This window comes from Condylostylus longicornis, unplaced genomic scaffold, assembly GCF_029603195.1.
Source record: "Condylostylus longicornis isolate FDR11 unplaced genomic scaffold, ASM2960319v2 ptg000100l, whole genome shotgun sequence".
Taxonomy (NCBI): domain Eukaryota; kingdom Metazoa; phylum Arthropoda; class Insecta; order Diptera; family Dolichopodidae; genus Condylostylus; species Condylostylus longicornis.
In genome coordinates, this window is record NW_026578068.1 from 1,629,512 (window position 1) to 1,646,947 (window position 17,436).

At 24.4% G+C, this 17,436-nt stretch overlaps 1 protein-coding gene and 1 non-coding gene across 2 annotated transcripts in view; one reads left to right on the top strand and one right to left on the bottom strand.

The window, feature by feature from the left end:
* The window catches only part of LOC129614077 (bromodomain-containing protein DDB_G0270170), a 95,498-nt gene that overhangs the window by 26,749 nt on the left and 51,313 nt on the right, over positions 1–17,436 (bottom strand). Inside the window, exons 2-5 of the mRNA XM_055528464.1 lie at positions 16,401–16,729; positions 13,928–14,044; positions 7,023–7,382; positions 6,426–6,756 (exon numbers count right to left, since the gene is read on the bottom strand). Of these exons, the coding sequence (XP_055384439.1) occupies positions 6,426–6,756; positions 7,023–7,382; positions 13,928–14,044; positions 16,401–16,729 (1,137 nt within the window). The remainder of the gene's footprint in view (positions 1–6,425; positions 6,757–7,022; positions 7,383–13,927; positions 14,045–16,400; positions 16,730–17,436) is intronic.
* On the top strand, positions 12,817–12,936 carry LOC129614104 (U6atac minor spliceosomal RNA). Its single transcript, XR_008697357.1, has one exon. It is a non-coding gene; the product is annotated as a U6atac minor spliceosomal RNA (small nuclear RNA).

Here is a 17,436-nt window from a genome sequence, read left to right on the forward strand (position 1 = left end):
TATATGCTAGCCCAACAAACAATAATAATAATTTTGAATTATTAAATTTTATTGCATATCGTTAGGATAAACATTACATGAATATTTTTGGAGAATGTGTCACATTTCTTTTGTTAATGTTTTAAAATGTAAATAGTAGAAATTTTATAAAATCACATTTTTCGTTTATGTAATAAATAATATTCAATATTACACAAAAATGGGTCTATATGCTTATAGTTGTGTGATTCGATTATTTATTGTACGTAATACAGGAACATATATGAGTTTAACTGGTTTTAATTGGTCTACTCTTGTCAATATTGAAGAATTGAATTATTTAAATAGTAAAAATCAAAGGGTTTAAAATTCTAAGCATTGTCAATTAAAAGCCCAGGAGCACCAAAAAATTTTGAACTTTCTGTCATAAAATTGTTGGTTGGGAAAATTATGTACATATATTATGCATATCATTCAGTTACAAAACTACTATATTAGTTTAAATGAACTTTTAACTCTTAATTGAACATAAAATAGCCATTAACGTAAAACTTATTTTTACAATAGCATTAACAAACAAAGTGATGAAAATAATTTAATAATCATGTAATTTAAGCATACTTGAATGTTGGAGTATTATAATAAGAAAGAATATTATACACATACATATACATACATTTACATGCGATTTTTTAAAACCATGAGATTTCATATGAATAAGTAATGAGTGTTTTTAGAACAACAATTTTCAGTACTTTGAAGATTATAAAAATTTTAGGGATTATAATATAAATTAGTTACTTTTAAATTTTTAAAAGCTTTTTTTGGTTTTCAGAATAATTTTACTTTAAATATTATTATAAAATAATATGATTTGTGAACTATACTTGAATTCATAACTATACAAAAATGTTAAAGGTTAATGTCTATTAATATTCATTTTTAAATTTATAATCGACTTAAAATTTTGTTGAATTGCGGTTGAATTATGTTTGAGGTGAGTCATTGGAATAATAATTATGAATTCTTAGTGATTTTAAACTATAAAAATTTTTAATATAAATGATAATTTCAGGAATTTATGAAAAGTTTTGAATAACTTCAATTATTTAAAATTTATGAAGGTGGAGAGCGAAATATATGAGCTAATGTTTAAACTACAAAATATGGCACCAGATAGAATCAAATTTTTCTGGTACATTTTTAAAATATTTAATAGGAAACAAAGCCACATATTAAACTTGCTTAATTGTTTTGAAACTAGTCAATTTTGTTAATGGGATTATAAAATTAATAAAATGTTAAATAACTCACCTTTTTGCTAATTTTTACAATATTAAATCTTAATATACAAAAGTGATATACATTATTAAATGCATCTTGTATAAAGTAATAATTCCATTTCAATAAAAACATAGGTGTGTACAATGTATTGATCATTGTATGCATATTTACGATTAAAAAGATAACAATACAATAAAAGTCTCCATTTATCCAAACAATAATATCGAACATCCTTTCAATAATATCGAAATAGTATGTAAAACAAAAATTATTGAATTAAAATTATTAAAAGTTAAATGTAGCGGCAAAAAGCTATCTTTGGAAAATGTTTTTTTTTTTGTTAAGCATTTAATTTAAGTACAAGTTATGTTCTTGTGGTCAATAGATCGATTAAATATTTTATACACAAGAATACAAGTTTATACTAAAAACAATAATGAAAATTTGTACAGAATAAAGACTATATGGCTGCATATACACACATAAGTATAATAATATTATTGTGTACGTGTACAATGCGTATATTTTTATTGTTCATTATTTTCCAAGGTACTTAAAAAAGTTCACTTTTGCTAGTATAGACTTAAAATCTTTGGTTGTAAAGAATTTTAAGTAAACAATTTTAATAACAAAATTATTTTCTATTAACAATATACCTAACATTCATGATATTGTTGTAAAAGACAAAAAAAAGGAGACAAATTCTGTTTAAAACAATTTTACTTTGAAATTTTTCTATTGAATTTTACAATTCTAAATTTTATTTTTCATTTGGAACAGTTAACCATTAAAAAATTTATTGAAGATAATTAAAATGAAAATTTGAACAGAATGTGGAACATTATAGACTACGATAAGTTTTTCTCATAAACATATCAAAATATTTTTCGCCAAAAAAAATGCAATAATTATTGTACAAAAAATATTGCATACTTTTTGGGGAAGAATAAAATTCATAAGAATCTTTAATGTAATAGTTGAATTCGAAGGTTATTTAATGAGTTGAGATAGCTTTTTGCTTTAATAGAGATTTGGCAATAATTTACTGATTTTGAGAGGCGGCAACTTTAAAGTGCATCCGGGAAGTGGAAAAGAATTTGGTTCTTGCGGAAGGATTTGTATTTATCATTGTCTGGAAGCTAATTAAATTTCGGATCCTAATTTGTATAGAATGTTTGTGCTAGAAGATGCGAGTCGCCGAGGTGTAGAACTATTTTCCCGTAAAGATCTATTTTTATGTAAAGTTCCAGCTTTCTATTTTAAAAGATATAGAAGTTTTCTGAAGAGAAAGAATGAAACTAATAAAAGCTTCTTTTTTTCAATTTTGAATTCCACTCACTTTGAAAATTACAGCTTTAATTAAAGCCTCTAAAACAATCTCTTGTTTTGTAATCAAAGAGCTTATATTTTTGGAACAGCTTATGGAATTCATACAAACTTTTACGCTTCCGTAGAAGTAATTCCGTTCATCTTTTATAAAGCATAAGACAGGTGCACCTTAAAATTAAGTAAAATTTTTCATTTTCTCATGTAATTCTTAATCATTAATTTTCTTTCAAATATATTATGGTACGTACCTTAAAATTATGCGAAAATATACCATTCGACTTTTTTTTTCTTTTTTGAAAACTTTTAAAGAAGAGCATGAACTATAGGAGACAAGAATAGATTCTTTCAAATAAACTATATCTAAGTAAATTGAACCAGAAAAATGGAAATATCAGAAAAATAAAACAAATGAAAAAAAAAAGAATAAAAAAATAAAACAAACAATCTCAGAAAAAGGATTATTGTGGCCTTTGGCTTTTATAGAACAAAAAAAGCCGTAACACAAAACTGAAAACGAAAACAAAACAAAGAAAAAAAAAAGAGAGAAAAACGTTTAAAGGCATCATCAGCATCATTTCACAGTATTAAAAGAGAAATGACAGAAAGGGAAAGATCTGAAATAAATGAGCTGTTGGTTGTTAGCACTAAAAAAATGAATATATAAAATATACACTTATAATAAAAGATATAATGAGTAGGTATGAATGCATATAACACTTGTATTCTACTACAGTTACTTCATTATAAAGTGAATCAGCTTTTACGCATATATTTTTTGTATACGTGTGTATAAAGAATTCAACAAAGAAATTTAAGAAGAAAAAAAAAGGATACAGTAGACTTTTATCTGTTTATGATAGAATCTATTTCTGTATTAATAAAAGAATGGAATTAAATAAAAAAAAAAACGAAAATAAAAAAAAAAATGAAATCCTGAAATTAAATTTTCTTTTCTATTCTTTTCAAATAGATTTTTTGCTTTAAGTTTTTGCTGACTTAAACAAATTGTAAACTAAGTTACCACATTTTCTTTTTGTTTGTTTTCTTTTAACATTTTATTTTTGCTTTGTGTTTAACCAACTCTTTTTAAATTGTACAGAAAATCGAAAAATTGTTGCGGCATTAAAACTAATTATTAAAAATTTTTCGAATTCGAATTTATTTTCATTCTAAGAAGTCTTTTATAAAAGTGTCTAAATTTGCATTTTTTATTTTGTTTTTTGTAATAAAGTGAAAATAGAATTGATACAAAATGAATGCCTTGGAGCCTCTTTAAATTATTTGGGGTGTAGTATGAAAATTTAATGAAATTATTGTTAGAAAATGTTTGTACAAAAATTGTACTAATATTTAGAGAAAAATGTAAAGCTTGAGAATAGATAATTCAATTGTTTGTTTATTAGAGTACTTGTTTTCCGTGATTTGGAAATTAAATACTAGATAATTGATTTAGTATTCTATGGAAAAAATTTCAAAGAGTTTATAGCATTAAGGTAAAATTTGAAACATTATTTTAATAAATAAATATTTTATATAAGTTCAGTTCGATTGCAAAGTACTCTCCAGTCTGCATCAGACTCCAAACTTGAAATTGAATTTTCAGATTATCATAATGTAAGAACTGAGAATAATCACAAGTATTTCTATATGCTTATTTTTCGGTGTATATATGCCATTTCTATAGTGGTTCTATGAGATTTTAAAACAATGCATTACTCTGTTTTATCTAATTCTTCTACAAATGTTACTTACTTCAGAGAAGAGTACTTTATTCCACCTACAATTTATTATACGTCAGATTTTTCTATTGCCAATGTTTCTCTTTAAATTTTTTCATATAGCTACCTATTAATCTTAAAAAATTTCTATATAATGAACATTTCATTTCAATCGTAATTCATTTAATCACATGACTTCAGCCTGAGCTATTTTGTTTTTTTTTCTTTGTTTCTAATTGAAAGAGTACGTCATAAGATTATGCAAAATTGAAATATAATTGAAGAAAATCTAGATTTCACCGCAAATTTTTCTAATTATTTTTTAAAACTGTATTTTTGTCTTAATACACAAATCTTAAATTTAAAATGTTTTTTTGAACATCAAATTCCACTTAAATTCTTATGAATCTTGGTTATCTCTTGAATTGTACACGTATACACGGTATGTGTTGAAATATTTAAGGCCACACTTAAAATTACAACAATAAATATATATATAATTGAATATATTATTTAATAATGTGCATAATACTTGAATATATTTACTTATATAAAATATTTTACATTATATAAATAATAAATAGTCACTTAAAATTTTAACTGAAATGAAAATACAAACCAAAAACCAAAAATATAAAAAAGAAATTATTTGAATTGAACAGAAACTAACAGACAAGACCTTTTCTTCTAATATGATGGTTTTATCTTTTTTATAGCATAATAATGGCAAGAGGAGAGCAAAAAAAAAAACAACAAAAAGAAAAAGCATAAATGAAAAACAAAAGTAGAAGATGTGATTCTGGTTTTGGAGCTTTTTTAAATGAAGTTGTTAAAGTTTTCATCCTTATTTTGAAAGTATGTACATATACCAAGAATTTTTATATTATATAATGAACACGTACTTAATATGTATAACATAACATATACAAAAACAAACACACACACACACCAAATTCATTTTTTTAAAGAAAAAGGATTTTTTTCTTTGTTTTTTCAAATGTCTTTTTAGTTATCAAAAATGAACATAGTTAGGAGTCAGCATTCTTAAATGATAATGTGAATTTCAACACATCGTTTTCTTATAGGACACAAAAAAAAAAACAGCAATTTCTGTGTACTTTTTTAGAGCATTATTTTTTATTGTCCTTTTTTATGTTTCTCTTTTTTTGTTGTCTTATTTTTAAAGGTTGTTGTAAGGTCTTATTCTTTTCGTTCAATTCTCAGATTGTAAATTATATTCTTTATAATTCCGCGCGTCTTTTAATAGAAAATTTTTACACCTACATGAAATTGAGGAAAGGCATAGAAAAATGAGCAGAATTGGTATATAAATAGTATTGGTATATTGGAGGAAAAATGGCAAGGGATAATAAAAAGTGAAAAGAATTTCATTGTTTATTTTTTTCGCTTCTTTAATCTTATTTTCAGTTTTACTGTTGCTGTTTTTTTTTCCAAATTAATTTAGTTTATTTGTCCTTTTTCTTTTATTTTTTTTCGGTTCATTTATTGTGTTTAATTTTTTGAGATATAAGTAAATGGGGATGTCTATATTTACGATATATATAGTAGTATATAATGAACAGAAGTAAATACTATTTTCTTAAAGATAAAACAAGTAAAAGGAAATTAAATGCTGCTCTTTATGATAAATATATGGATATACTTGGTGTACTTTGGGTATGCTTGTGTATATATGTATGTATGTATACATTCTTGAAATATATATGTATTGTATTAATTTTATTAGATAGAATTAAAAATGTAACTAATTCAATTTATTTTCTTTATATTTTTAAGTTGTTTCCTTTTAATTTCAAACTCGAAAATTAATGAAAAAAAATGATCAATTCAAAATTTATACTAGTCTTTTTTGGGAGATTTTCCATAGAATATCCTGATTAACTAAATTGTAAGGGAAAAATTTTCAATTATTGCGGATTCGTAGAACTCAGTTAGGGCTTCGCTGAGCCCTTAACAGCCAAAATATTTAGTATACTAACTCACAATACTGTATTTTGTTAAAACAATTTTTTAGTTTAAATCTTTAATTTAATTTCAATCGCGTTAGATATCTATATAAAATTTTCTTTTTTGTTTTTTCTCATATAAACTTACTTGTCTGAAGAGAGCTCTATTCCTTTCTCTAAAATGTGATGGCCATTTAGATCTTCCTGGTTGTGAAATTATACCAGTTTCGGGTAGTTCACTTCCACTTGCAACAATACCACGACTATTTGCCATACTTGGTATTAATACTCCACCACTACGCCCAGAATTTGAAGCTGGATTACCAGAGAATATTGTACGTGGTGCAAAACCAGTTGCACCATTATTTCCTTTACTTGTGCTATCATTATGATCTTCATCATCCTCTTGATCCGGGCTACGATTTTCAGCTGAAAATGGTGAACTTACATGATATGATGGTCTTTGCATATTAATAAATCTATAAAAAAGAAAAAAAATTATAAAAGTAATTGTAATTGTAAATTATTTATATATAAACTTATAAGGCAGCGTTTACACGTTAACGAATATTCATGAATTCTGTTTGATTTGATGACTTGATAAAAGTTGGATGATAAAAATTTACAATTATGAGAATTTGGAAAGTTAAAGAAGGCCATTCAATCCTTATTAAATAAACTCTAAACACAACGTTTCATGTGCAAATATTTACTAAATAATATTTAACATGAAATGCTTATATACCTTTGTCCATTTGCAATTTCTTTTAGAACAGCAGCTCTTGCTGCCATTTCTTCGTTACGACGTTGCTGTGCTAATTCTTTTGCTCGTTCAGTTAAAACAAGTTCTTTTAATTCTCTAAATTTTCCATGATGTGTTGTTAAATAATTACTTCCAGGTCCAACAGATGGTCCACCACCAGATCTAAATTGTCCTCGTCTACCTTGTATAGAAAATTCTGCATTTCTTTGATCACCATATATATGAGGTCGACTACGAACTGCACCTGAACCAAAACGTGTCATTTGATTTGTTAATGGTTCATTAACGACACGTCCAAAAACTGGTAAATTTGGATCACGGTATTTTGGTACCATTCTGGGCCTGTATAAAACATTAAATATTTATTAAATATTATTTACTTAAAAAAAAATAGTTTTTTGCAAATATCTTATAGTTACTTTCTCAAAAAACAAAGAATCTCCAATGTTTATTAAATTTATAATAGTCCGTAAAAGTCCGCCCAACCATAAATTCTTTTAAGTGATTATAAAAATATTAATTTAATTTTAAGGGAAAATAAATTATTTAAAATTGGACGAGAAGAATTTAAAAAAAAGATTTCATCAAAAATATTAAGTTTTCACCAATTTTGCCTCAAATCCAACAAATATATACGAAAAATTTCTTATATTTTTGCATATATATTATATTTTATCAAAAATTATAATATATTATTCACGTAAAAGATTAATTGAGAGAATTTAATTTTAAATATCCCTTAAAAATAGATGTTGTTGTTGAGTATATTTTAATCATCAAGGATTTAGGTGGAATTTTATAAGTTTCAAATCTATTTTTGATTTGAATTCATTTGGAGTTAATTAAACAACGTGCTTCATTTATGACCAATTATATGGCAGATTAAATTGCATATATTTTGATTATAAATCTGACATTCTGAACATTTATGACAAAAGCGACCCATCTTAATTTTCGAACAATTATTTTTTTTATGATTCATTAAAATCTATGAAATTAAATTTTAATCTATACGTTTTTCCAACAGCTTGCGAGATGAAAATTTCAAAAATTACTTTATTTAATATCTAAAAGAAAATATTTGAATAATAACTTTTAATTTATTTAATTTTTTTTTAATTTAAAATTGAAAGGATTGAAAGGATTGTTTGACTTTTTTTTTTCTGTTTTTTTTTTGTGAAAGTCATACATAAAAATAGCGCTTATATTTTTAAATTTTTTCTTCGATTAAAAATTAATTTCCAAGCACAACAAAAAAAAAGGATAATTTATAAAGTCAAACCCGTACCGTTAAGATCAATTCTTATAAACACCTAAAAGTAGGCATATTGTAAAATCTAATAAAAGAAAATAATCATTTATTAGTTTTTTTTTTTTTTTTGATTATTTTTTCCTAATAAATATTGGGTAGGAAAATATCTTTTCGGTAAAAAATTTAATTATATGAAAAAGAAAAATAAATAAAGAAAAAGACCCTTACACACAATATATATAATAGATATAAGAAAAACAAGAAATATGTAAGAAAGAGAAGATAAGTGGTAAAAACCAAATTAAGAAATTTTTCCTAATATTCTTCGAAAAAGATTTTCTAAATAACTTTTTAAATTAATCCTTTTAGTTTTCATCAAATATGCGTACACTTTATTCTTTTTTGATTTTCTGTTTTTTTTTTTATTATACTTTATATTTACATACATACATATATAAGTACACACATTTTTCTCATAATAATAATAATAACAAGTAAGAAAAAATAAAGAGAGAAAAAGGTTTATTAAGTTTATGTTTCATTTCTTGTGCCAATATAATGTGCTATACATATTATAATGGAATATATACCTATTTGTATATATATATATATAATGTATATATAACTGCATTTAGAATAAAAATACTTAATATATTCATTTATAATATGTTACAAATTTCCCTTTTCTTTTTCTTTATTATTATATAAAAGGATATTCTGAAGTGCTAATACCGGCATAATAGCTGAACAAATTTAATAGAGCTTTTCATAAAATATTTTTTTGATCCCTTATTTTTTTTTTTGTTTTGGAAATTATTATTTTCTATGTTCAGTTTTGTTATTTCTTATCATTATTATTATTTTTATTATTATTATTATATGTAATATATTTATTTTTCTATATTGTTATATTAAAAAAATTTCTTACGTGTATAAACTAAAACTGTGTTTACATTTTACCGAACATAAATGTTGAAAAATTTTTTAGATCAAATTTATATAATTTGTAAAATGGCACATTTCTCTTTAACAATTTTAATTTTGAACTTGTACTATTTGATAGTGTCTTAGAGCTTAGGAATTAAAATGCAATCTTAGGAAATATATTTTATTATCATATAATTTTGCATAAATTTAGGGGAAACTTTAAAGTAATGCTATTGTTTTTCAAAAATTTTATTCTAATGCAAAGTTTGACTTAGACTAGTAATTAATTTAGTTAAGGCAAAAGGGTATTTAACGCACGGATAAGAGAACGGTCCAGCTTCATTTTTCTTTATTTTTACAGAATTTGCTAAATTTTATAGAGACGAAAGCACAAAGATTTAAAAGAAAATATCCCGGAAAGTTACAAAGAAGTTTTGGTAAAAGAAATAATATAACGATATCTAAACATTGTTTAAAAATTTGAGACAAATTCGAGTTGTCGCGTAGCGTAAAACAAAAAACGCTCTGAAAATGATCGAAGAATCGGTTTGAAATAATGGTTAATATATATCGTCTGATGCTTAATAATAGCGCTTGATTGGTTCCAATAATTTATATTTCGGCCAATTTGCAGAACAATAAGCTTGAAGGAGAGGGGGAATATGAAAAAACTTCTTTTCTAAAGAAATTCACTGAAATCTAACAAGCTTCATCTTTTTATCCCAAAGTTTTGTAAAGAGACGGACAGAGTGCAATTAATGGGAATATTTTTTAAATTTTTTATTGGAAATGGGCCAGAACAAGATAAAAGTTTTAGTTTTTTTTTATGATTCAACTAGTTAATAAAATTTCCACTTGAAGTTGGTTTTTGTCTTTTTTTTTTGGCAAAGAGAATGTACAGTATTTTTGTTTTCATTATAACAAAAACTTACTTACATATATAAAATAATTTAAATATTTGGTATATTTTTTCAGACAAAATTCAAAACCCAAATTAAATTTTAACCTTAAAATCGTTAAGATGTTCAGTTGTATATTAAGGTTGATTTGTTTTTTGTTTTTTTTTACAACTGTTGGGATTAGTATTAGGATGAGTATATTTTGTTGAATTGTAAGAAGTTATACTAAGAATAATTAAATTTTTCGTACGTTGTTTATGACAGCTCTTAAAAATAAATTGACCCAGTTCGGTTTGCTATTTGACTGAAGGAGATAAATACTAGAAAAACGGTTTTAAGTAATTAAACCATCAGTGACATAAAAATTTTATATTTTGACAGATCGCAATTGAAGTTTGTAAAGAAGTATGTATATCAAAACTGGGATGATAAAATTCATCATTTTAATGTTCTCGATTCATAAAGGGTTTTATTAAATATGTACCAATATTATTTTAATAGTTCTGGAACGGAGCTCATGTGTAAAATTAAGATACATTGACGCATTTAGACCGACAGAAGGGCAGATGTTTTGCTATAAATTTCTGAGAAACAATTTTATAACTGTTGTTTGCCGTTGTGAACTAATTTAAAACAAGTGTATAATGATATCTGAAGAAAATATTATAAAAAAAATATTTTGAAATATGCTTTTGTCAAACCTTAAATTTCTGATATTTAACACGCACAATACACATACATAAATGCTCATTCTATATGTATAAAATACAGAATATTATAATGATGTAATTTATTCATATGTATAATTATATAATGTAAGTGCACTATAAAAGTAATTGAGGTTTTTATTACAACATTTTAAGTATATACTTCTAACATAACATTGTTATATATGTGTATGTATTTACGTACATTTACTTACAAAAAAACAATGTTATATGCTTGTATATATACACAATTTTATACAATATAAAATGTATAGCAAAGTATGTATGTAAATGTATAAAATAATATTACATAGCTATATTGAATATTATTATGAAAGATTTTTTTCAATATAGTTGTTGAATATTACTTATTTCAAATTGGTTACACACATATGTGTACATGTAATTATATGGTATACCTATGTGACTATATGGTATACCTTTAAACTATATATATATGTATGTATATGATTGTGTGTCCATCTGTATTATAGAACGGTATTATTTGTTTGAAAGTGCGTTAGTAAATAGGAAATTTTCAATGGCATAGCATAGCGAGCCGAGTAAAATACGGATCGGTTATTATACCAGCCCACAAATCGAGACAAACAGTACCCTTTTGGTGAAACGATAGTCCTTTTTAAAATATTCAATTCTAATCGAACTAAATTCGATTATTTTGATTATTTTTCAAAGGCTCGGTTTCTGAATATAATTGTTTGTTAAAATGATAGATTTTATGTTCTTTCACTAAAAACTCAGTGCAGTGGCACGTCTGCCGGTTTCAATTGCTATACGTGCTTTGTATCATACAATTAAAGGCAAGTTTCTGACGTTAAATTAGCCACGTGGTGGAAAAATAGCCTCAATAGTTGCGACCAGTGTCTTTAATAAAAATTTTCTTTTGTGTACAAGATCTTTTAGCTTAGTAGGACTTTAATCTAGTATATATAACGTATCAGAGGCGTCTTCACGACTAAGAAGGCAAGCTAATTAAATGTAATTGTAGTTGTGTATAGTTTTTTAATATTAACCTGGAGTTTCTCATAATTAGAAAACTCAACTTATTTTAACTAGTTTATATTTTATTAATTTATTTGTTTTGGAAGCCTCAATGAATAGCAGAGATATTTAACAATTGTACTTGTATATTGCTGTTCTTACATTCCAAAGGAACTTTTTTTTTATTGTTTTATAATGGAATTTTGTTCTTTCTTGTTCTCATATACTACATAGTTATGACAAAATTAAATAAATTTTTTTTCTTGTCTTTTCTTCTCTTTTGTGTATTTCAATAGATACTAAAATTGAAAGGAATGGCACAAAAATTAATGTAAAGGAAAGATTAAGTTAATTAACGTACTATTAAATTAATCGTAGATTATTATTAAAACTCTTAAAACATTGAGTTTTCTTTTATATTATATTTTTCCTTTTATCTTATAGATGACATAAAAAGGACTATATTATATTCTTGTACAGGTAAGCATTTTATATTTTATTTTTAAGGATTCATCAACATCTTATGTTAAGAAGAGTAAAAAGAAAAATGAGTATTGTTTAATTTTTTTCTTAAATTAAAGTTTATGGGTGTATTTAAATGCATTTAATACATAATTAATTAGGAAAGTGAAATTATTTTTAATTTAATAACAAAAGGTAGGCTTAAAGTTTGTCAAATAAGTTGAATAATGATTACCATTTTTTATTTAAAATAAATGTACTCATTAAACTAGATTGTACAAGTACCGAGGGTTGAAAAAGCCGTAATATTTTAAACATAATTTATTATAATAGGCGTAATAGATGTAATAGTTTAAATATAGTTTGTTGAAAGAAAATATGTGGACTAAGTGCAAAAACTATGCAACTCCGATTCCGGTTTTTTCTTTTGTAAATTATAAATTTTCTTCCTAACTAGGATTTAACTCCACGGTTTGGTATGGAAAATTTTTTTTATTTCAATTGACTCTGAAAATTTATAAAATTTTGTGTCGTTTGAAAGGAGAGCAGTTTGGACCTCCCTTTGGCAAGGATGGACACGTAAATGATCAGATAAGGCACAAAATTATAAAATTTTAGAGCTATTGAAATTCTGTTAATTTTTCTTTACAGAACTTGCTCAATTTATCAAAATTTAGTGAGGTATATGCACCCATGTATCTCAATTTCAGCTGATTTGAATATGATGAAAATTTGCATATAAGTTTACTTTGGCTTTGTTACAGCTGATCAAATTTTAGGATTTGTCCGGTTTCAGAAATTTTCTGTAGGCCAATTTTACCTTTTTGAATTTTTTTTCCCTTTTTCACTGTTACGAGGAGTTTTAAACTAGGTAGGTGACTAGCCTGCCGTAATTTTTTCTTTATATCAAATAATAAAGGTTATTTATATTTATTGTTTATTTTTCCTAGTTTTTTAATATTGTACATTGAGCTATAATATTGAATATTATTTCTATAGTGACCTGACCGGGGTTTAAAATCGAGATATTTAGGTTAAAGGACCGGTGCTATTACTACTACACTATTGGTTTTAAGAAAATATAAAAGATATTATATTGATATTTTATATATAAGTTTCGTCTGACAATATAACAAGTCACCTAACTTTTTGAGTTAATTCCTTTTTCAGCAATTGGGGCGAATTTACATATATGATCACATCAGATTTTCTTTTTCACATAATATATAATATTTCAAATCTTACATTATACACCTGTTCAATTTCTCATTAATTCGAATCATAATATTATATTGACAACCGAAATCAAATTTATTTTTTATTAATTGTACTGTAATATAAATGATAATTGAATTGTTACAAAGTTTAATAATGAAATATGTATGTACATGTTTACATATGTCTCGAATATTTAATTTTATATAAAAATTTTTGCTTAATATCGTCATTATTTTCTTAATTATACTTACAACATAATTAATTTTAAATAACACAATAATTAATTTTATTGTACAAATGAAATCGTAAAAATATATAAATAATCACCTCAAGGATATTAATAATCTCCAAATAAAATTCATATTGATGATAATAAAAAAAAAATTTTATATTCACACATAAACATATACACATACTTACCCAGCTAAGCTTCTAGTCGTAGGATAATATGGTAACCAAACATTATAAGTAAATGGATCTCGATATGTTGGTATTTCATTTGTTATTTCAGATGCTCTTGATTGACGTTTTGAAAACCTGTAATAATGCGATGATGTTAAATAAAAAGTAATATAAAAAGGTATGTGTACATTGTGTACGTATGTACGTACATATGTTAATCATATTACATTTTTGAAAATATACTTTATTTAAAAACTATGTATTTGAACTAAAATCAAAATGACAGATGATTTCTAATTAAAGTTGAAAAAGTTTTTAATTAACATTAAAAACAATAAATTTTCCTTTAATCAAATTAGGTCATTTAAAGAAAAAGAGGAATATGTAGAGTTGACTGTGTCAGCTCTGTGATACTCGTACGAATGAATGATTTTAAGTGATATTTGTTGATCACCACTCTGTTCCATACTTCTGATTTTTTATTCGTTTATGGAAAATTTCAGCTCTTTAGGTTGAACAGTTTCTTAGTTATGATCAAGAAACTTTTGTAGTTGTTTGAAGAACATGTGAACAGACATGTCTGAATCGACTCATGTTGAAATCGACACTGATTAAAAATATACACTTATGTCTCAGACCATTATTTCTTAACGTTACAAACGGTAAGGTAAATTTAGTTGTGTACTTTAATCGAATTTAATAAGCTTTATAAATTATTATTAGATTTCTGAATAGTCATTTAGAAAATGTGTGCTCTCATATAGATTATATCAGTTATTTTTAGATTTTTTGGAGTTTAATTTTGTATTAGTTTTTATTCATAACCTATTGAACAAAAATTGACACATTCGTAAGTTTTTCAACATTAAGTGATTTTAATTAAATAGCAGTTATGTAGCGTACCCAAAAGCTTGAACAAGAATTTATTTAAAAAATTCCCCATAATGTTTACATTGTATTTATATATGCATTGTATTTCACGGGATTATGTTATGATATTAAAATGCTAGAATATTTAAAATTTTATAAAAAATTAAATAGCAGTTTCAATAGCATTTAATATTTTAAATATATATGTATATTTTGAAATAACAAAAGGAATGTTTCAAAAATGGAATAATTTGGAATAAGTTAAATAATTTTTACACTACAATGCTAAAAATAAAGTTGTTTTAGGAAAAGTTTGGGTATTTGAAATTTGTTGTTAGCAAATTTATTGATTTAAATTTATGCTCGTACTTTAACATTTCCAACAGTCAACAGTCATTAAAGTACATTTTATGTCGAAGCAAAAAAAAAGAAACATATTTTGTCGAAAAAAGGATGAAAAAATTATAATATTATTAAGAAATAAATTTAAACGGTCCACAAAATTTTATTTCAGTTCCTCGTTTTTAATCAAAATGTATAAAAAAAAACTTTATTTTATCCCACACAGAAATCTGATTAAAAATAATTTCTCTTTATATTACATAATGTTTTTGACCCAAAATTCTTTTTAAAATATTTAAACAAGAAATATATGTATAAATATATTTGTAGATATGTATTAATAATTTTATAACTGGATATTGTACACGCTACTTTATTAAAATTTTCATAATTTGAAAAAAACAAAAATTATTTTATTCAAAGGTAAATTTGCAGAGTTAAAAATAAAGAGAACAGAAAATTGACGATCATGTTTTTGAATTAATTTTATGACTTTATTATATACAGATTAAAATTTATTTTGAGTTAATTTACTAAAATATTGCTATACTTATCCGATTATGAAATGATAAAATATGAAAGAAGTGCACAATTATGAAGAAATAAAGTTTTCTTGGTAAAATTTTCATAAAAGTCTACTTTGATAACTGCTTACTTTGAAACTATTAAATAATTTTTAATAGTTTTCAAACATTTATATATTTAAATCGTTAACACGTCTAGACATCCTGAATTTCATCTAAAATTTTAGTTTTTTATTCTTGCTATTTCTTATATGCTGTATAATCTTCAAAATAGCAAATACGAGTATATTTGATTGTAATAAATTGTTATATTAATTCTGTTAAAAATTTATCTAATTTAATTTTGTATTGCACGGTGAATGGACTATAATATTAATATCGTATTGAATTAAATTAATAACAGAAAAGTTGTATTGCTCAGTACTTCAAACTATACGGTATCTGTTTTGAATAAATGCAATAGTATAAATGTGAGAGGAATTTAATGAAATAAAAGTAATATGGAATGACTAGTTTTAATTTTGTTTCAACATATTATAACAGTTTAAAATTATATTTTATTTTCCTAATAAGGTTCCATAAGATAGACAAAAAACGGTTCGAACACTTATGCAGAAATAAAATTCTTTGAAAGAATTTTATTTTTATTGCTTTGTGTTGTTCTTATTTTTAACGTTCTATTTTTAAATAATATAAAATTATGTTATATAATTAGTCTTATTAATTAAAAAAAAAATAAATAATGAAATATTTACCTCCACATTGCTCTTAATTCTTCACATGTCGGTTCACCTATTAATGGTAAAGATCTAGGATTCATAACTTCACCACTTCCAGGACTATTACTACTACTGCTTCCACTTCCACCATTACTACTAGTTGATCCACCAGTTGAACCACCATTTGTAACAACACTGTTACCTTGTGCACCACCGCCACCACCACTACTACCACTACTACCATAACTTTGCATTTTACCAAGTGAAGAAAATTGACCATTTACTAAAATTTCACCATTATTTAATATGGTAGAAATTGTTAAAAATTTTATTATTAGATTGGTAGTGGTAATAAATTTCTTAAGCTGAAATATGAGAAAACAAGAAGAAAAAAAAATTCATTAAAATACTATTATACAAAAATAAGGAAGTAACTGTGTTTTTAATTTTTTACGATTGTATAATAGAAAAAGAAAATGTAACAAAAAAAACAATTTTTTCGTATTATTTACTTGTTATCCCTCGGAAGGTATTAATTTCTGTGATGGAAACGTATTATGAATTTTAATAACAAAATAAAAAAGAAAAACAAAATAAATAAAAGGGAAATTATTTTGTTAAAGGTGCCTGCCTGCCTGCCTTTTTTTATTTTGTCATTTTCCCTTTACGAGCGATATTATTCTCTTAGACCTTTTATTTTATTAAATAGCTTTAAGCTTTTACATAGTTATTTATTCAAATCATCTCTTTGAAAATTATTTTTCTTTTATAATAGAGTAAATTATGAGATTCCGCCATTTAAAATATGCTAAGGTTATTCCTTTTTGTTTATTCGTTTTTAGCACATCCTCAAGAAAACTGGAGAAAATGTGCTTATAAAATTGCAGAGTTTGTTGCAGTATTTTTGTAAAACATTTTAATAATTTTTTAGTTTAAAGAAATAGCCAATTAGAGTAATTATAACAAAATAGAATAGGAAATGAAGTAGAATAGAGTAGCTCAATCCGAATTTCTGGCCCCCCCTCCGTAAATCTAATCCGCCTGCCACTATTTTCAAGTTCAATTTTCGACT